The sequence below is a fragment of the Aricia agestis genome, chromosome Z (assembly GCF_905147365.1).
Source record: "Aricia agestis chromosome Z, ilAriAges1.1, whole genome shotgun sequence".
NCBI lineage: Eukaryota > Metazoa > Arthropoda > Insecta > Lepidoptera > Lycaenidae > Aricia > Aricia agestis.
The window spans coordinates 27,567,872-27,590,973 of NC_056428.1; the positions used below are offsets into that span (position 1 = coordinate 27,567,872).

The 23,102-nt window shown below is 36.2% G+C and overlaps 1 protein-coding gene across 5 annotated transcripts in view; it reads left to right on the forward strand.

Annotated features, from left to right (window-relative positions):
- The first annotated feature begins 11,931 nt into the window (after positions 1 to 11,931).
- Positions 11,932 to 23,102, forward strand: part of LOC121738369 (protein nervous wreck) — a 45,818-nt gene continuing 34,647 nt past the window's right edge. For 2 of the 5 annotated variants that reach the window (XM_042130363.1, XM_042130364.1), the window contains exons 1-4: positions 11,932 to 11,986; positions 18,425 to 18,445; positions 18,907 to 18,927; positions 19,362 to 19,505. In XM_042130363.1, coding sequence (XP_041986297.1) covers positions 11,966 to 11,986; positions 18,425 to 18,445; positions 18,907 to 18,927; positions 19,362 to 19,505 — 207 coding nt within the window. In that variant the 5' untranslated portion in view covers positions 11,932 to 11,965. The remainder of the gene's footprint in view (positions 11,987 to 18,424; positions 18,446 to 18,906; positions 18,928 to 19,361; positions 19,506 to 23,102) is intronic. The other 3 variants (XM_042130366.1, XM_042130367.1, XM_042130365.1) reach the window with 2 other exon arrangements.

The window sequence follows — 23,102 nt, forward strand, 5'->3', positions numbered from 1 at the left end:
TGTAACTAGATGTAGAAATAACTTATGTGCCACATACGCAGAAGTTATCAGTGTTAGTTGTATCATGGCTGAAATGTTTCCAGTCATTAGTTAAGCGGATTCGACACATATATTACTATTTATATTATAGAAATAAGTATTAACATAAGAGATTAACATCTAATACCACTCTGTATAAGTATTATGATCAATAAATTTCCATTGTTTTAATCTATTATAGATGTTAGTTGTTACGTGTAAGTTGTACAAACTACTTATGTACATACATTATGTATTTTAAGTGGATGATGCTATGTGGTGGTGCAGGAGCGAGTATGACGCGGGTTCTGTAAATATTGTACAAGCGGTCGTGTAAAATATCAAGTGTTTTCAATGCACATAGTCGCCTCATTCATTAATAAATTTTTTAGATCAATTAAACTCTATTTTTTATTTGAGTTCATGTTCTTACTTTATAATCTCTTAGGAACTTATTGAAAATAAATATTTATAATAAACTTACATTTATTTTGTTTGTATTTCCTAGTTTTTAGTGTTGACCTAGTACTTTATGAGTAGTGACTTGTCAAGGTGGTTATAATATGAGAGAAATTTTTTGGTAACAAGAGTCTAGCACGACCGGATAAATATTGCCTTTACACAAGCGGAAGTAACATGTCTGCTGACAAATGAATACAGCTCCATGGATTGTTGAAGACTTGAGTCGAAGTTGGAAGCACACAATAACTAACAGTATAAAAAAATTGTGCATTTTATGTGGACCCCATAAAGTTAAGACTGGGTTGCACCAGAGGCGTGGGTAAAGTTAAAGTTAAATATGGCGTCCAAACACCCCATATTCTCATACGACATCTGTAAATTTTTCCGGTTATAGTTAAGGTTAAAGTCAAAGTTAGTTGGTGCAACCCAGTCTAAATATATCTAGCGGAATAGAGCAACAATCTCGAGCTGTCAAATGAAACGGTTTCATCTGTGTGTACGTATACACTTACATAATAGTTCAAGCAAATTAGCTGAAAATTTTGCAAAATTAAAGTACTACTTTTATCTATCAGGATAATTATGTAGGTTATAGAGTAAAGTTATTTTTTTTCTAATCTTCCCCCCCCCCTTCCTCCGGGGTGTGCGTCACCCCCCCGCACCTGCGAATATGTCCCGTGGTATTTTCCACTTAAATAATAAACCGTTTATTTCATTTCGTCAAGGTTTATTTCATTCATACATACTTTTTATGTATCGAGTACGATACATAAAAAGTATGTACCTATGAATGAAATAAACCTTGATAATTTTACTAAAGGGTGTCTCAGCGCCGATTTTCAACTTTGAAAATTTGTATATAAAAAAAATTGTATTTATAATATTTTTATTGTAGTAAATTAAAGTGTATTTATGCGGATTTTATGTACGGAATATTACACCGTCAAGGTGTCTTCCATCACGGCGAATGCACTCTTCAAATCGGACACGTGAATTTGCCGAGACGCGCCGAAGGATGTCCGCTGGTATGGCCCGCACTTCTGTCGTTATTTTAGTCTTCAGCTGCTTTTTGATGTTTTTGTTTTGGATTGCTGGATGACCAGTAACGGCAATTTTGACGGTTGACGTACCCTTCGAGGTGAAAATGTGACTCATCACAATGAATAAGGAAACAGATGGAAGCGACATAACTACAAAAAAGTGTGGCCGGCGCCATATTGCCAAGAACTAAACATGGCGGTCTATAGTGATGGGACACTCGGTTGATATTTGTCGAGGATATCGATAAGTAAGATGTTATAAGTGAGCTATTAAGGTTAAAATCTTTTAAATAAATGATCAGATTCTTCACCTTATATTTTTTAAATTCGATAAAAAAGTACATCACTAAACGTCAAATCTACTAATTTCTATGTTGATTAAATACTATCGAAAATCAAGCCATGTTATATTACTATTCTATCACAAATCTTATTTATTGTCTAATTATTAACTAAATTGGCACATACGAAGTCAAGCCATCGGTAAAATAACAAACATTTTAGTAAAAATATAAACGTACCGATCCAAGGACAAACTTTTTTAAATTTCTTCACTTTTTTGACGGACTATAAATGAATTTAAAACAAAGCAAATTGCTCGAAAAATTTGACCGATATATCGATATTTTTTTCGCGATATATCGAGACCGATATTGATATTTTTTCAAATATCGATGTATCGATATATCGATATTTTCTTTAAATTTTGACATCCCTATAATACGACACTTTGACAGTTTATGTACCTCGGAGAACCGGAACATAAAATGGCGGACCGGCCACAGTATTTTGATTTGGTAGAGACCATTATGCCGCGTCCACTTATAATAGTCAATACTCATCACTAAGATAAACGTTGTCCATTCCGTTTTCCTCCGAAAAAATCTCTAACATCTTCTGACAGAAAAGTTTTCGCTTGTTGTTGTCTTCTCTAAAGCCAAAATTCTTTGAATGCTTGACCGACGGAGGCTTAAAGAGGCAGCATGTTTTCTAACGGCCGTTCCCAATATTTGATCTATCTCTGGTTTTGCCCTACTAGAGATAGGAATAGCTCACAATTGACATAAAATATATGTCTCTAATGTCTAATGTGAGATATTCCTATCTCTAGTAGGGCTAAACCAGAGATAGATCGAATATTGGGTACGGCCGTAAGTGACCGTCTTGGAAGCTCCGCGACCGCAGCGGCGACGCAGTTGATGTTCAACGCGTCGCCGCTGCGACTGTTCGACGCAATCGATTGCACAGCGGGGCTAAAATGGTCGCTTTGAAGAATCATGATATGAATCATAATATGATTCATTTTTCTAAAATTGCAAAATACAACTCTGCTTGCAATTCATGTCTGTATTTTTGTACTGATTCGACATTTGTCAGTTTGACAGTTTTGACAATTCATTTGCTGAATTGATTGACAGGAATTGCTAAATGTGACCATTTTAGCCCCGCTGGTATATTTCGTGGTCCAATTGAATGATTTAGTAAACATCCTGTCGCTCTAAACTTCTCTACCCACGACTTAATTAATTGAGTACCCGAGGCATCACTCAAACGGTGGATTTCATAGCGACTACAAAATTTACGCCGTGCTTCACTCAACGAAAACCCATTGCATAAGTACGCTTCTACTGCGTACGCGCGGTGCGCACCAGACCACTCCATGGCGGTCAAAAAATCCGTACTCGTCACCTATCGAACGCTACCACTCCACTCCAGTGGACCCCGAAGGTTGCCGAGAAATTCGTGTTTAAAGTTGAAAATCGGCGCTGAGACACCCTTTAGAAGCCTCTCATATAAACAAAAGCGATATCACTTATAGTTTCAGCGGAATTAGTCACCAAAAACGAGTGTTTTTAATAAATTATTAATATTTTTTATTTCAGTGGAAAATACCACGTTTCGGGATATATTCGAGAGCGTGTTGGGAATAGAAAAATATAACCTACATAATATCCTGATAGATAAAAGTTGTACTTACTTTAATTTTGCCAAATTGTCCATACATTTGAATTTAATTGTCTTGAACTATAAGCATGATTGAACATGATTTCTATGAGATTTAATTGTCAATGTGCGGCACGTGCACATGCGGAATGTCAAAAAAAGAATGCTGCTGTCATGTATCACACGTCTTTTTTTACCACGCATTGTTACTGATAGTGACATCTCTCTTGCTCAGGCCTTTGTTTCTCTATCCCGCTGGGTATATTAACTTTATGGTGGACCCAGATACATTAGCCATATGATTAAATTAGATAAGTTAAAAGGTTTGTTTAAATTTTAAGGGGAAAAATGAGTAAATGTCCGTATGTTACAAATTAATGTTAGTTATCGTGTTCTTCAACTCACGCCTGCAGTTGGGAACAGCGGAGTTCTAAGTGTGACTTCTCTGGTGTTGCGGGTATTCGTGAACGGCAGCCATCGCCTACAATCAGGCGATCTGTCAGCCCGTTTCTCTATCCAAAGAAAAATTGTCCAAATTCAGTGCTATCATCTTTATGATAGCACATTTCTTTAAATGAAAGATTCAATAAGAATATTGTTATTAATGTTAATATCAGCACCTGTACTAGATATATAATCAAAGATCAGCACTAACAAACTTGTCCAAATTAGTAAACTATTAGGTAGTCTATTCGGATTGAAAAGACAGTTTTTTAAAAATCGGTTAACGTTTAATTAGTCATGAATCATGATAAGTACATCTTGATGAGGATTGGTACCGTATTCAATATCTATTTATTATAAAGAAGAATTGTTTGCATTGAAAAGACTTCAAAATGTCTTTTTGGACAGGTGTACCTACTCTCCATGTATGTTTCTACATGCAGACAAGTTACTATAAAAAGTGTTTCGCAATATAACTCCCACACCGGTTTCGGTGATGGTGGATATTGAAACCAGGCCAGTTACGCAGGAGTAATTTTATAGTGCCCAGGTGTGTGTGCAGTACACGTAAGCGCTCTATGCTTTTACTCCCATGACCTAGTGGGACGGACGACCGCTACGACTGGCGATCGATCAGGCGCAGGACCGCCTTTACATGCCCATCCGACGCATGGATCATCTTATCAATCAGGTAATCAGCCTGTATTGTACTAACCAAACTTGGAAATAACATGTTTCTAACGCGGGACGCTTAAGATAAGCTAGATTTAGAAGGCCGTAAACGTCGTGATTCGTGAACACTTCATGAACACTTCTAACTCGACTTTGTGTAATTGTAGGCCTTATCAGCATTATTAGGATATCAAAAACAAGCATTATCAATATCAATTGATTTGTTCTATTCGATACATTCCTTATCGCTCATGTAGCATGTTTCATTATTGTAACAAATGTATTAAAATATTTGCTTTTATAATTAGTGTAAAATGGATTCTAAGAGACGGAGCTATTACGAACGAAAATACGGTACCGCTAGGAGACAACGGAAAGTGTTGGTAAGTTTTAAACCTAGTAAATACCTGATTTCTATCATGTTTATCGTACCGAGAGATATTTAAATATAAAGATGCAATATTATATATTTTAAGAGAGTATTCATAATACCGCCATCTTTCGGCAAGTAGATGAACCAGTTTCGTGTGGAATTTGGAAAAAGTGCTTTGGTTTAAGCAATAGTTACTGACGTCACAAATTCGAAATGTGTACTTAGTACTAGATACTAATTTTGATTTTGTACCATAGTACATCATCTATTTTCTAGGATCGTGGAAGTTTGCAGCGCGTTTACATCATAAAGTTAATATACATACCTATTTAATATATATTTAATACTTTTTATACTAAGTGTATACTTATATATATTTAAGATTTTTATTATATGATTAGCTGTTGCCCGCGACTTTGTACGCGTGAACTTTAGTTAAATGTTGAAATCGGTCCACAAATGGCGTAGTTGTCCGAGAACAAATACAAAAAAAGTAAAATATATCCTCCTCCTTTTCGGAAGTCAGTTAAAAAGTAGCCTAAGTTATTCCTTACTACATCATCTATCTGCCAAAAAAGTCCCGTCGAAATCGCTCCAGCCATTTCAGAGATTAGACGGAACAAACAGACAGACAGACAGACATACAGACAAAAATTGTAAAAAAGGTTGTTTTGGTGTCTGTACCCTATAAACATTCATATGCATCGAGTAAAAAACGGTTCTTTCAATATTACAAACAGACACTCCAAATTTATTTATATGTATAGATGTATAGATGTATAGATATACATATTTAATACACATCCATGACCCAGGAACTTCGAAAAACTTTTTTTTCCGTCAGCGGGATTCGAACTCGCGACCCCAGCTTGAGTTACCAACAGCCCACCAACTGAGCCACAGAGGTCGTCGAATTATTCGTCGTCGTCGTCGAAAATTAACCAAATTTTATTACATAATTATAATGAGAATCGAGTACAGAGTACTCTCCTTAAGTAAGTATTGAAAATAATATTGTCTACCGGTCATCTATAATAAAGTCGCTTTTTCCCTCATGTCCCTTTGTTCCCTTTAATCTTTAAAACTACGCAACGGATTTTGATGATTCTTTCAGTGTTAGTCGTTAGATAGCCCATTTATCGAGGAAGGCTATAGGCTATATTTTATCACGTTAAGACTAATAGGAGCGAAGAAATAGAGGAAAATGTGGAAAAAACGGGGAAAATTATTTGAAAGGGCTAACTTGAACTCGCTAATCTCAGCAATTACTGGTCCGATTTGAAAAAAAGATTTTTTACAGTGTAGATAGCCCATTTATTGAGGAAGGCTATAGGCTATATTTTATCACGCTAAAGGCGCCAACCCACCGCGGCGCACGAATTTATTAATTTGACTACGTGGGTCAACGTTATACAGCACACGCTAAGCACACGTTATTCACGAGTCATGACTATGTACAACTGTAGCGCAGCACGGTTTTGAATCACATTTCTTGTGGAACCCACGCATTTATAATCTTATAAAATGGCATTGGAATTTCGTTTGCTAGACAGTTCGTCAGACGATGAATTCGAAAGTGAGATTTTATCGTATCGATTCCTGGATTTTATATATATACCTACTCAATTAAAAGTACAATAACAATAAATACCATAGCTGGCCGTTAATCAAATAGTTAACTTCGTTAATCGTTAATCCACTACAAAAAAAGTTAGCTTCGTTAATCGTTAAGCTTTACATTTCAAAATAATTACTTAACGCAAGTTAACGTTAATCCGTTAATTTGTGTAAATTTGCATTTTTATATCGTTGCGTTAGTGAACTTATTCAAAAACCTGTTGGTTTAGGTTCTGGAAGTTAACAGGTTAGAAACAAAACAAAATATTCATATACTTGTAATCTAATGTGTTATTTAATGTTCGGGCATACGGTGCATATTCCCCTTTAGTAGTTAGTTAGTCTCAGAAAAGTGTCAACAGACCATTTCTTTAATACTACTGATAAAAGCTAATTTAGTTTATGATAATAATTTGCAAATTACTGATACATGATGATCCAAGAATAGGCCATCATTTTTATTGTTGTCTTTTTTTATATTGTACCTATATGATATATTCATCACAGTGCGTCAATTTGACGTCAACCAAATGTATGGACAATCTAAACAAATACTAGTCGCGAAAACTTTTAATTGGCATTTGTATTGTTACTTTTGAGTTCTACCTTTGAACTAGCTGTAAGTTTTCCTTTAAAAGAAAATAAAATAAAATAATAAAATATAAGAATAAGAATGGATTTATTTTGAGCATCACACAATACATCATAATACGAGTATAAGTCAGTGGTACAGTTCGACTATAATATTATAAAATTAATTTACTACAATGCAATGCTGTGTGACACAAAAAATTGGCCCCAGCTCAGCAAACGCAGCAAGCAAACCCGCTGCACTGATTTTCTGCATCAGTGCAGCGGGCTTTTATGGAGTTGAAGTTCTCGTCTATAAAGCGAGGCTCGTTTTGGTGTTAGAATGTCTTTATCGTTAATTAAGTTAACGTGTCCGTTAACATTTTCTAAATTTAACTTAAACGTTAATCAAAATGTTCGTTAACTTCGTTAATGGATTAACGAGTTAATTCCCAGCTATGATAAATAATCAATTAAAAGTATGTATTTACATATGGTCCAAATGGTCCTAAAGCTTTTCTGTCTGTTCAACAGATTTTTGGTTTTTTGTGGTAAGACCATATTAAGTGTCTTAATTCATGTTACTGAGTATTTACTCTGGTCTGAGTAAATACTACAGTGCTTACCCATCCCTAGTCACTCCCACCCTACACCTTCCGGGTATTCCCGTGCGTAGCGTGGCCAGCGTTGAGCTACGTGTGCACCATATTCGAGCAAGCTACGTGAGTCAATTCGTGCGTAGCGTGTCCGTGGTTTGCAGTGGACACAGTCACATATTATAATATTTTCTTACAAAGCGAAGCTTGACGCACGTGCGTAGTCTCTCCGTGTGCTGCAATAGGAGAATGTGGCATATCTCGCGAACTACTGGAGTCTGGAGGAATTTTTATTTGGCACAGATAAGAAGTAGACCACGTGAAGGATCATAGGCTATCGATTTTTATAATTTTTTCAGTGGCTATATATTTTATACGCGTGCGACGCCGGGGCGGGTCGCTAGTAATTTATACTTATAATAGTATTTAAAAATTGGCCAACTGCAAGTCGTACACGCGCATGAAGGGTTCCGTGCTGTTATAGAGCAAACATAGACCAAAAATTGTGTTTGTATGGGAGCCCCCCTTATTTTTTTATTATATTTCTTAAATATTGAAGTACACATAATTAAGGCCTTTGTGACAATATCAAGTGCCTACCTGTTGCCATTATTGATATCCAGCAAAAAAGGCCAAAAAAAATCACGTTTATTATATGGGAGCCCCTTTCAAATATTTAATTTTATTTTGTTTTTAGTATTTGTTGTTATAGCGGCAACAGATTATACACAATCTGTGAAAATTTCAGAACTCTAGCCATAGCTGTTCTTGAGATACAGCCTGGAGATGTAGACAGAAGGAAGACAGACAGACATACATCGAAGTCTCATGAATAGGGTCCCGTTTTCACCCTTTGGGTACGGAACCCTAAAAAGGAAGTAAATTATTCTTATGGCGACAGATCCTTATACCTAAGACGTGTAGGTACTACCTATACATTTATGTAGCTCTTGTAGTTACAATACGGAACCCTAATAAGTACGACCTATATATAGATTCTAGATAGCTCAATTTCCACGTCGCTCTCAATCTGAATGATAAATAGCAATTGCTTGTTGAGCGAAATGCATCCTAGCTGTAATCCCACTTTGATAGTTGTTTGCCTTCAATACCTTCTGTTTTGATAGGCCTTATTTGTGATGTAGCATTGATAACTAGTTAACTACAACAGAGAACGGAGGAACAAAAACATAATAGGCTTAATTTTTAATTGACTATTACAAGTATAATGTAATTTTACTGGGTTGGGTACAAAACGTCGCAGCATATTAATTATTAAGTACCTGGATGACCGAGCTTTGCTCGGTATAGCAAACACTACGTGTTACTTAATAACGCCATCTGCTGGTCGTTAAAACAATTAGTTGCTCACAAAATGGTATTATTATTCGCCAATAGATGTCAGGAAGTGTCTTATTTTTCAGTTTATCGATTATCGATAAAACACGAATAAAAAGACATTTTCTGAAAATGATTCCTAGCTAAATCGATTTATCGCCCTCGAAACCCCCTATACTACTATACTATACTAAATTTCATGAAAATCGTTGGAGCCGATTCCGAGATTCCAATATATATATATATATATATATATATATATATATATATATATATATATATATATATATATATATATATATATATATATATATATATATATATATATATATATATATATATATTATACTAGCTATTTGACCGATATTGCTCGGTATTCGATAAAACACGAATTAAATGACATTTTCTAAAAATGATTCCTAGCATAGACTTAATATATACTGTCGTATAGGTTTATGATTCCTAGCTAGATTAGGTTAGGGCAACTACCCCATCGTTGGCAGTCATTATATTATTTGACACCTTTTTTGTTAAAAAATACTACCTAGATAGTATCAAGGCAGGCCAGTGTGTTATTTGCGTAGTTGACTGGATTTACCAAACGGCTTTTTTGCGCGGCAAGGCTGAAAACTATCCTATTTTTTCTAGATATCGTTTTCATTAAAAATGAGAGAAAACCGTTTCATCACAACACTCCCGATTTCATGTAATTTTGGTGTAAGTACCTAAATTATCATACTTGTGGCAACAATATCTTATAGTTATTTTGAGTAATGGTAGGGATTTGGTTTGTTTATAGTTAAGTAAATGTGTTATAATTTTAGTGCACGGAGTTTTTTTTAAGATTATTTTTCTCGCAAATTTCAATTCTCGACTCTGGTGAGACAATTCCGGTGGTTTTGGTAGACACATCAGAATTGCTTCTTTATACCAAAATAAGAAAATTCAAAGATTGTTGTTTATTTATTAATAACTTCAACAGAGATTAAAAAAAGACACTCAGGATGTTAGTGATGAATAATTGAAATCTATATTATATATTAAAAAAAGAAAAATTTGCAAGTGAAAAGATTTAATAAGACAGTGATGAAAATTTTTTTTTTTTTCTTCTATTTTGGCAACTTGACACAAAGAATGCGTATTGTGCCACAGACAGGGTAAAAAGGACGATGAAAATTTAAACATATTATTTAAAATAAATACTTCTTCTTCTTCTTTTAAAAATGGCCGCCTTACTTAAGTCAATTAATAAGCCACCAAAGAAGCGTAGTATCAACAATAGTGACAGGAAGAAAATATATTTGTACTTTGATGTTTTCAATTACCTCTAATAACAATTTGAGCATTTCTTACGGATTACTTCTTAGCAGATGATTAGTTTATTAGGCGATTGTTAATTGTTGTTTTATTAATCCTTTTTAATGAAAGTTTAATTAAAATAAAGCTTCAGACTTTGGTAAATAAAAACAGGATTGTCCAATCGCGTACAGAATCCAGGTCTGAACCTAGTATTTCTTTATTTCATTTAATTCTTCCACCACCACCAGAAGATTGCACCAATCAGAAGCCACACTTCTTCCCATTTAGAATGTTAATTAGGCTCCTAACTTTTTAAATGCTTATTTCACTTGACAAAATTTTCTTACTGAATCGATTTAGACGTCTAAATTAAGAAAGGTGGAATAGGAGGGCCTTTAATCAGAAACGCTCGAGCATTTTGCGAAATCCCCTTTCGGACTCCTCTACTATAGGAATGCCAATAATAGGATTTTCGGTACTATATGTGACTGCAGGTAACTGAAAGTGCCAAAAACATAATATTTTGCCTTATCCAGCTCTATGCATTTCTTCTATTTAGTGTTATTTACTCTGTGCTTGCAGTGCAATCAGAATCACAATCGTTTGTTGAATACTTGATACACCATAATTAAAGTTTGTTTATAATTATTTTTATTTTTTACCCGACTACGGCGAAACTTAAAGGAAGGGTAATGATTTTGACCATCTATATATTTTGTACAACGTGACCGTCTTGCTCGGTCTAATGGGGATGCCTGCATTAACCTAACTTGAGTAGGTACAACATTTTTAGTTGTTTCAACGCGAGAATCGAACGCACGATCATTGAGTCGAGAGCCACGCCCTAAGCCCCTAGGTTACGGACTACGGTGGCGTTATTAGTTACAGACGCACCCTACTTTTACCATTAGTAGATACTTAAAGTTTTTTATAAGTGCTGATTAACTATTCAGTAGCGAATTTCGACAGGTGCATATTATGGTGTGTATCCTAAGCGAGACAGCCCAGATCTGTACTCTGACACTCCTTTTTATTCCAGACTATTGGCAATTTGCAGGTGGTTTGAGGGGATCGGCTCTTAACGCTGAAAGTCACACATTCTTAGCGTATCCTGGCTTAGCTATAATATAATCTGAAAATAGAGCCCCTGCGAGATCAACAAAAATTGTTCACTTGATCTAGTTTTGCTAATCTCTTGCTAATCTTGCTACTTTTGATCAATGCAACCTGTCTCGCATTAACGCTGTCAAACTGTTACTTAAGAGGCTGTTATTTCAAGGAATGTGTTAATGGTTAAACCCAACCTAGATTTAAGTGCTGCACTACCAAACTAGTGATATCACCAGTTTGACAGCGCGGACCATCTTAAGAGAGCTGGGAGTGTATTTGGCAAGATTAGTACTGAGTAGGAGTATGAGAGCGCTCTGCTCCTTGCTGCTTGTCTATGAAACATTCAAAAACTGAAGATATCTGTGATGCTCTATGGTTGCGATGACGCATGCGCGGAGCCTGCTTCGGGTGTGCGGCGGAGTAACGCGGCAGAAGTGGTCCACGCGTGCGTGCCCATCGATCGTCCTCGACAAGCCGCCACCATGCAACCTCCGCCTAGAAAAGTGAGTACAAGCGACATTGCACACAATTAACACACAATGCTGTGCAAAATGACCCCCACGATCGAGCTATTGACCACCAAGCGCGACTCCGCGCGCCTAATATGTGTGAATTTTGACCCGTCAAAATCAATACATTTAACATTTTTACTAGGTTTTGTTGTCGCGGGCACTGGTATAGGTCTATGTATAAAATGAGTATTTTTGTAAGTTATCAACCTTCATTCACAGTTGCTTGAATAAATGTATTATGGTTAACTTTTGTAAATATTATTTTAATCCTAGTTTTATTCTCACGGTGGCTCTCGATAGGAGGTTTTATTCATACGACAATAAGACTTAAAATGTATTTTTTTGTTTTAATTCCGAGGTTAATCTACTATTATGAAATAAAATTTAAAATTAAATACTAGTAAATAGTACCTATCATTATTGCAATGTAAAGTTTACCCAGTGTGCCTACACCATTAGATGTTAAGTGAAGAAGTCAATAGGGGTCTACTTTTAAGTATGCACTTGGGTACCTACCTACTCCTACTTGAGTCCAACTGAGTACCACGTCATCATATCTGTTATCGAAACTATCTGGTATTAAATATAAATTCTCTAGCTGCCAGATATTAATATTAATAATTAAATTACATTGTTGTAATTATTATTAAAATTAAAATAGCAACTTGTGTGATTTGTTTAACAACAAACCAACAATATTAAAGTATTAATATTGTCACGTAAATGATATTTTAATATATAAAACCTTAACCATAGTGAGTCTGCTAAACGTAATAATATTGTGTAAGCAAATCTTTGGTACACCTGAACAGATTTTACTAATTCTTTTTGTGAATAACGCAATAGATCTGACGGGACGATGCCATCGCGTCGAGCCCGCTAGTTTATATTTTATAAAATAATAGTAATTAAACTTATTTAAAGCGAATATGAAATATATTGTTGGTGGAACACAAAATATTATTAAAACAACTTATACTACTATGTATTTACAATTATATTACTGTAATATAAAATTTAATATTATATTACTGTAAATAACGCCTCCGTGGTCTAGTGGTTAGAGCGTCGCTCTCGACTCTGGAGGTCGTGGGTTCGAATCCCGCGTTGGAAACATGTTATTTCCAAGTTTGGTTAGGACAATGCAGGCTGATCACCTGATTGTCTGACAAGTAAGATGATCCATGCGTCGGATGGGCATGTAAAAAGTCGGTCCTGCGCCTGATCTCTCGCCAGTCGTGTCGGTCTTCCGTCCCACTGGGTTATGAGAGTAAAGGAATAGAGAGTGCTCTTGTGTACTGCGCACACACTTGGGCACTATAAAAGTACTCCTGCGTACCTGGTCTGATTTCAATGAAACCGGCCACCGTCACCGCAACCGGTGTTGGGAGTATTATTACAGCTGTAATATGACCACTGTAAAAAAATGTAACTTTAGTTTTAAGTTCTCATATAACTTATAAGTGACTGCATGTCTTCTGAGAATAAATTCTTTAAACCTAAACCTAATCCACAGTATAGCAATATGACATGCTATACTGTGCCTAATCTTAGATTAAAAATATATTTTTTAATGCTATCATACGTACTGTTTACGGAAACAATTTAAAACTACAACAACCTACGTAATAAAATATAGACAATATCTTGTTTGCGACATCTAATTAAATTAAATATTTAACGAGCGACTATATTTTAAATTCTAAATGCTGATGCTTTACATTAAACTATACCTACTTTTTCTATTCATTTGTATCAATAATGAAAAATAATATGATCATAGGATAAGATAAAAATTATAAAAAATGCCTAGAAGGCGTGAAAGTAATAATTTAATGATCAGTACAAACAATTTAGGAAAACGGACATAAAAACGATATGGGCGAAAAGATTATAGACGCATTAAATGATAAGTATAAAAATGAAATATAAGATTTAATGGCTTAAGGTCTTTTGTGTACGGAATCCTAAAACAAACTTGGCTACGTAAATGTTTGTAGCTTTTCGTAGGCTGTCGTAGCGGGGTTACGGAAGTGGCGTAGCACGCTACGGCTACGGGGTTGCTACGACTTTAAGCCTGGATTTATGTATATGTTACGCTCAAAGGCCGAAAGCGCTCAGTGAGCGAAAAAATTGCTCACAACGTGTTGTGGTCAGAGTGAAAAAAATTCAGATATCTAGCTATAGCGGTTTTTGAGTTACAGCCTGGCGACAGACAGACAGACTGACGGACGGACAGACGGACAGATAACGAAGTAATAGGGTCCCGTTTTTACCTTTTAGGTACGGAACCCTAAAAACTAAAAAGTCGACAAAAAAAAGATGTGAAGCCCTTAGAGCACCCGCAGACTACAAACTATTAGTCGTCTGAGTTTGATCAAATTAGGGTTTCAGTACTTTATTATCGGCCGATACAAATCGTTTAGTGTGCGCACCAAACTCAAACTCAAAATACATCATACATCTTCGTACTGATTAAGCTTTCGATCAAACTATCGGCCGACTAAAAGTCTGCAGTCTGCGGGGGCTCTTAAATAGAGAGAAAAAATTGGCTATGACATACGGACGGATAGACTGACATGACGAATAAGGCTTCCATTTCTGCAATTAGGTTACGAAACCCTGAGAAAAGCAAGGTATAACGACAGTTGCTTCCCACTGCTAGACACCCCAAACTTTAAGGATGTCTGGCAGCTGTCAAAATGTCCGACACTGAGACGAGATTCCTCCACTTACTGCGAAGAATATAAGCTATGAAATTGAGCTTTACTCTTTATGGAAGGTCAGGTAGACCTTCAGAACTGGATACCTCCTAAAGTAACCGCGACCGAAACTCCATAGTTGCTCGTTCTTACCTCTGTAAAGGCCATAGACAAGTAAACTTTCAGTTTTACGAAACTGACAAAGGTCTGGCCATCGTAGGCTCAGAATCCCAAACTTCCACACTCATATTATAAATGCGAAAGTGTGTCTATCTGCATGTCTGTTACCTTTTCACACCCAAACCGCTGAACCTATTTTGATGAAACGTGGTATGCAGATTGTTTGAGTCCCCCAGTTCCCCGCGATAGTTAATTTTGGCGCAACGGAGTTGCGGGTGACATCTAATGTTTTATAATTAAAAGCATTTTTATTAGCTATGTGTTACCTTCATATCAATTATCATGCCCTCAGTGCACGGCATAGTGAATCGTGATGTAAAAAAATCACCAGACGAACATAATATAACCACCTTTTTGGATGTCGGTTAAAAATAAACATCTTTTTGATATATTAATACAGAGTACTGAAATAAAAAATCACACTAACGAGTTGTGGGTTAAGAGTCGGAATGTACTTAGCTAATACTGTATAATATAATATTTTATTTGCATACTTTAAGCAGCGCTATGGCCTATGTAGCGTGACGCGATTGTGTGTTATGCTAAACAGCAATCTTCAAGCACCGCCGCGTTGCATCGGTGTGTACTGACCCTAATGTGAATGCGAGCAGCTGTCAACTAGTTGTTTATCATAATATGTACGGTAGCATACATATAAACGTGGCTTTATCAATGGCAGTATCTGTTTAACAAATTGTTATTTCTCTACATGCCACTAATTGCCCCATGCATTTGTTATATTGTAATTTATAAGTCAGTAGTATTAAATACCCATAATATTCGGTAGTATTAATCCAACATCAAAACAGCTTCGATATGGTTCAAGGGTAGTCGTTTAACGAGTTTCAATTTCGATTCCAATTGCGTGAGACTAGCGCAGACGTTCGTTTTTCTTCACTCGAGATCACGCCGCGCCGGCTTGCCCTCGAAACGTAGTGTGCGAAAATCGTTCCGTTCAGAAAGAAGCGAACGTGTGTGTCATATATTATCTGCTGATTCTATGTAGGGTTGCCATCACCTTTATTGCCGTCGCCGGTCTAGCACGACAAAAATCCCGGACATTTGGCCGAAATGTGGCTTTTGCCCCGGACACCCATTAAAAACTATTTACTATTACGTCCCAATTTTTTCAACTAAAATTTGTAAAAATTTGATTAACTTAAGTCCTTGAAATCGTTCTTGATTTTAATCAAAGAAGTTTTTATCTTTCGTTTATTGCTGCCTGGCTAAAAAGTTGGATTTCTCTCAACAAAAGTCTCCGGATTTCACCCGGACACTTTTCAAAAACCCGGCTGGACGGTCCCCGGACGCCCTTCAAATTAGAACAAATCCGGGGAAATCCGGACGGATAGCAACCCTAATTCTATGCATTCGGATGTCCAAATACGGAAAACGAATTTGGAAATCGAATATGGAAAACGTATGTATGCGACCAGCAGGTGCCGGTTGGTAGCGGGCGACATGAAGCAACCGCAGACGTGTCGCAGCGACACTACTGGTTTGTATGTATTTCTATGAAATACCCTCCACAGCTAGCGACATGAAGCTAGCGAACCTTATTCATAGAAATACATCGAAACCGCCGTAGTGTCGCGACCACACGTCGTCTGCTGCAACTTCATATAGCCGGCTTCCAACTTGTACCTTTAGTTAGGCTTCTTACAGACGAGGGGCACTTATAGTCGAAACTTTCTTAAAGTATTAGATTTTGAGGGTATCTAGCAGTGTGAAGCAAGTGTCAAAATGTCCGTCACTGGAAGACGAGATTCCTCCACTTACCGCGAAGGATATAAGCTATGAAATTGAGCTTTACTCTTTCTCGAAGGTCAGGTAGACCTTCAGAACTGGATACCTCCTAAAGTAACCACTACCTAGTACTACATAGGTGCTGGTCGTTCTTACCTCTGTAAAGTTCACAAACAGGTTCAGCTTTACGAAACGAAGGAAGGTCTGGCCATCGTGGGCGCTTACTCTTTAACTTTTTTTTTTTCAGGAAAAAAATTGGCAATGCGATGGCATAAGTTACGGTGGTTCAATGCTATTTTTTATACCGAGCAAAGCAAAGTGCAGATATTAATTACTAGACGTTCCGCGTGCCTTCGCCCGCGTAAAATACGAATTTTACATATTATTACAAACCCAAATTAGTCCACAAAAATAGCCTAAATATGTTCTTTCACGTAGTCTACTTTTTATCTGTGCCAAAAAAAAAAAAAAAAAATCTTAATAAAAATTGTTCCAGTAGTTCGTGAGCCTTTCAAATAATTTTCCCCGTTTTTTCCGCATTTTCCTATGTTCCTTCGCTCCTATTAGACTTAGCGTAATAATTTTAAAGCCTTCCTCGAGCTATTTAACACCGAAATAATTTTTCAAATCAGACCAGTAGTTCCTGAGACTAGCGCGTTCAAACAAATAAACGAAAAAACAAACTCATTGGCTAATGGCTATATCTTATATATAAAATTCTCGTGTCACAATGTTAGGCCGCGTACTCCTCTGAAACGGCTTTACTGATTTTAACCAAATTTTATATGCATATTCAGTGGGCCTGAGAATCGGTTACTGGGTACTTTTTATATTGATAAGTGCATTTTTTGAATAAATAATAGTAAATTATTACAACTCGAGACTGACGGCGACCATTGTTTGTGTGACGGGATAGCGATGGACGTTGCCATGGTGACATACTTATTTAGTCACTTCAATAAAATAATATGGGCGAAATACTTTATATCTATTATCGCAAAGGAACGTTTGCCGGGACAGCTAGTAATATTTATTATTATAATATTATAATAATTATAATATTATAGTATGTAAGTATAGAATAATTATCCAATGCTAATAGTTATGACTTTTCTTTACTTAATTAATTTAAATATTGGTCGGGACTCGGGAGACCTAAAGCCCAAGGAGCTGAAAGATCCAACAATTCAATTGGCAATGAGCGGTAATCCCTGACAGCATTGAAATTGACACAAGGTTATATTTTATGGCCACTGAACCGAGTCGAAAATATTATGATATACTTACTTTAAGTATGTTATGATATACGTTTGTAGTTTAAATATTAAGATATAGTTTAATTTTTTATTTTTTATTATTACTTACAGTGAGCGTAGAGTTATAAGCTTATAATTAAAGTTAATGTAACCGTCCACGCGACGGTGTTATATCAGGGTCTGTCAGGGTTTGTGTGTTTTCTTACATAGCTATTTAAACCAGTGTCTTTCAGCATTTTTAGTGACGCGACCTTATGTTATAAAATTATATCGCGACCCTTTGCTTTATATGACCATGTATGTTTATCCCTTTGGTAAAGTTCTCGTACTTAATATATCAATCTGTTTAATCTTTATAGTTTTTTTACTAAAATTGTTCTTTTAACCTCTGGCGACCCCCCTACATAAGCTTTGCGACTCTCCAGGTCCCAGAAGGTCGCGAATCACAGGTTGAAAAACGCTGATTTAATCCTTTATTTGACCCTAATTATTGTAATTAAAAAACATAGATTCGTTGCATTGATAAATTGTTTTATTTCGTTTAGTCTTCTAAAAGGAGTTCGTCAGTGAGTATAGAGTAGACGCTAGTACAGACACAATATGTTACTGCACCAAAATATAAGGCCATGCCTCGATTGTGTTTAGAACAATTTTACATCAAGATTTAAACTCAATTTTGATATCAATATCATTCAGACTCCTAATTCCTAAAGGACAGTTTCTATGTAGACGAGGTGCTGCGTGTAAAGTACACTTTTCATTGCAAGAGTGGTAAGACCATACGAGGTACACGGTACACCTAAAAATACAAATTGCAATGAAATGTGTATCTTTTTGGGTAGTAAATACAGTTTAATGTTGTTAAAAATGCCGCAGCACGCGACTCGTTTTGAACTGACCCTAAAGGACGTCGTATGTAAACCCTCGCACTGAAAACTAGGTCACTAATTTTAGGCAATGGTTTCAACGCAACTATGTTCGAAACATTTTTATATCGCTGATTTTAATTTTGAATTTTTCTGTTTAGTCGTCTAAAAAGACGTCGGCAGTGAGTATACTGTGTAGCTAGCTAACACTATTCCGCACCGAAAGGGTTGCTTGTACAACGAACTATATTCTCGTATGCTGTCGCTTGAGAAATTTGTAGGGACTCACGTATTTTAACAAAACCATGATAGCCTTTTTTATTACAACTGACTCTACGCTAACACTCAATACGATTCGTCAATACACGCTCAGCTCCGTAGTTCATTTTACTTTTGGCTCCGACTCTGGCTATTTTGTAAATAAAGCTCTGCTTGGTTTATTTTGACGCTCACGATTATTTTTTAGTCCACGTGCGCGGAGAGTGTCCCTGTGTTAAATATCGTGACATCTCTTTTGTTATGAATAATGATGGAAGCACGATATTTGACCAAGGATTTGGCTGGTGCGAGTGGACCTTAAGCTGTACAAACTTTAACACAATCGTTTGTTCCGCAGAGCAATTATACAAAGTTTCTGAAGAATCTCCACACAGAACAAATCGCCAAGCTCCATGCTAAGAATCAGCATGAGTGTGATCTGCTGGAAGACCTCCGCACCTACACCATCAAGCGCTCGGCCATCGAAAAATCTTATTCCGAGGTAAGATTTTAATGTTATTACTAAGTTAAATGTTTAGTAAAAATAAAGAGCATGGGACATTTTAGTATGAAGCCTGGTACTTATACCTACAAATTCGCGATTTAAAAAAGTCATTTTGGTGGCAAGAGATGAAACATGTGCCAATCGATAGTACATCAAAGTTGGTTTTTTATTTCCAACTTTTGGTAGGTATACCAATTAGGTTCCATACTCTTTTATTACTAAACATTTAATTTATTACTGTTTAGTTACGCCACTGCTTAGACGTGGCGTAACTATAACATCCGGGACCCGTGGCAAATTGATTGGCCCCTATCAGTAAAAATCGTTACGTTAATAATAAAAACAATGTATGGGACGGGGCCCTTTTGGGTCGGGGGCCCGTGGCATTTTGCCAGCCCTGCCACCCTATAGTTACGCCACTGGGTCTAAGTTTAGACTTAGGCCCAATTACCAACGTTTTTTTCACCAACGTCTGTTAGTGTTAACAGCTTGTTAAAAAGTCATGCCTTCTCTTTCATTCATTTGAAAAACGAAAGAGGTAACGTGATACTAATTCGAGCATTAACTTTAACAGTCGTTGGTGAAATTGGGTCTTAATCTAATTAGTGTTGCTATCTTACGTCTTGTTCTGATATGTATCAGGATCGGGGTACATTATTTCAATCAATTCCTCTCAATCAATTCAGCAAATGAATTGTCAAAACTGTCAAACTGACAAAATGTGTCAAATCAGTACAAAAATACAGAAATGAATTGCAAGCAGAGTTGCATTTTGCGATTTCAGAAAATGAATCATAATATTATGTTTCTTACGCCGGTTCTTCTCGCCGGGGTAGTTCCCGAACCGGTGGTAGGCATCAGGTAGACATTCTGAAAAAATTTGATTCAAATTTACTCAGAAATAAAACATTTTTTATTTATTTATTTATTCATATCATGATTCTTCAAAGCGACCATTTTAGCCCCACGGGTCTCGGGATATGAGAATTGAACCCCAGTATCGCAAACTACCTACGCCGCCGTTCGGCGTAGAGCATACAACTAATAATATTATTATATTTTAGACAAATAATTTTACTATTTTGTATATGAATAGGATAGAAAACTACTAATATTAACTTACTATTAATCCTTAGAGAGACGGTCGTAGGTTCGTTTTCATCAGTGCAACAAATGTAATGTTACCACAATGTTTCTTTTGTGAGTTGCGGCAAATGTCCAGTTCTGGATTAATGTTTAAGCAGTATTAATTACTACTAATTATAGGCTATGCCCTATGGGCGGCAGCGTCCTATGGCGGAAGAGTTCGTACACAGGGGCAGCAAAATTAAAGTGGCCCATATTCATAACAAATATAAATACGGCCCTGCAATTGCCTAGTGGTTTTATTCGAATAGAGATAATTTTTTTTCGAATTCGAATAGAGATACAATCATTTATACCTAGGTAAATCTGCTAACTCACACATGACATTGGTATCCTGCTCACCTAACTTGTTCTTTGAAATAAGATACCAAATTTGAAATTTTTGCAGTCTTAGGGCCTGTTTCACCACTTCCTGATAAGTGCCGAATAGGCTATCCACAACTTAACTTGACAGATGAAGTGTGGAGAATCTGTCAAAAAAGCTGTGCCTATTCGGCATTTTATCAGAAAGTGGTGAAACAGGCCCTAAGAAATGAAATCAAATTTCCTATCAACCTGGCGGTCGCACCTAATTATATTTAACTTTAATTACGAAGTGAAGCAGAATTCCGGAGCAAAATAGAATTACACAAAATAAGCGAACAAAGTGCAATATTATATTCTAGAATCTAGATGCAGCGAGAAAAAGCAAAGCTCCTTTTGATCTCACAGAAAACAAAGGTGCAAAGAGTCTAAAGGAAGCTAAGAGAATGCATTAGAACTTTGTTGTGTTCAGATCCTGTTATTGAATTTCCTATAATAAATAGAATAACCTTATAAAAATTTTTAATGGCGACATCAAGGTGTTTTGTAAAAAGATTTTCTGCATTTTGACGTTTGTTGTGCTTATGTAATCACCTAGAAATCACTAAGTTGTGGGTAAAAATTAGGGATTATTTACTCTTTATATTTTTAATTTGTAAATTCATGACGCCATTAATCACTCATCTCCAGTAACTGCGAAAAAAAGTTGATAAAATAAAGTATGCAAATTTCCAAAACGAAATAAAAAAAATATTAAGTAAAAAAATTAAGATTTTAAAAACTATTAGATAGTGTTCGATAAAACCGTATTCAAGTATATTTGGATGCTGTGTTACGTCATTGTGTGGGAGGTCCGATATGCGGGGGCAAAAAATCAGTATTCGTAGTGCCAAGTTGCAAATTATGTAACTGGTAAATTTGAAAGTGTGATCCTCCTCCTTCCTATCCTATCCTATAATATTATGAATGCGAAAGTGTGTCTGTAATCTGTATGTCTATTACCTTTTCACGCTTAATCTGCTGAACCGATTTCGATGAAATTTGGTATGCAGATAAGTACTGTGAAGCCCAGGAAAGGACAAAAGATAGTTTTCATCACGGAAAAATGTTCGGTTCCCTCGCGGTAAACAAATTTTGGCGCAACGGGCTTAGGGACCATCCATAAAAGTACGTCATACGATTTTCATTATTTTTAGACCCCCCCTCCGTCCTCCGTCACAGGTGTTCACATTTGTGAGAGGCCCCCTCCCCTCCTAGTATAAGGTAAAAAATTTGGAATTTTACATCAAAAAATTAAAACACCACCTTAATATTTCAAATTTTGCTATTCAATAATTTATTAAATTTAAAAGATGCCACAAAATTTAGAACCCTCGGCGCTCCCCCTTCTTGTCACACCATGTCACACTTCGTCGACCCCCTCCCTCCCCCTTTAGGTGTGATATACTTTATGGATGAACTCTACAGGCGACATTTAGTATAGGTACTTATATAATATAATAAAGGCCCCCACGATAAGTAAGGACGTATTTCCTGACACGCGTTTTAGCACGCGGTCCGCATCCTATTTCATAGATGTTTGTCCTGTTATGCGGGCGACAGGTGCAGCCAGGAGCATATTGTCACCCGCATGCGGAATAGATGATCGCGAACACGTATGACAGGAAAACCGCCCTTAGTATAGCCATGATTGCCATTTGCCACCATGATGAGTATGATCTGCCTGTGCACAATAGATGTCGAACATGGCCAATCATTTGTATACCTCTAGTGGCAAATACATGTTCGAAATCGTTGGCTTCGCAATAATCATTATCATGATTATTATTTTTATTCATTGCCTAATAATAATAAAACTTATTACAACCATACAAACATTTTGCGTGTCGTAGAGATAAAAAAATTGCTTAAATATTTCTTTAAAGATATAAGTAGATATCTAATGACCTACTTTATACCTGTAGTATTTGCAAACAAAAATTTGTGTTATTACAGATGATGAAAATCCTTATCTACTAATCCTGACTTTCTATAAATAAATTTGTACTTTACGTCCAAGTTAATACCTCCGAGGCCTGTAAATGCGTCCCAAAGGATATTAACTTCTATTTTAACGTACAACACTATTATAAAGGAGTTGGTTGA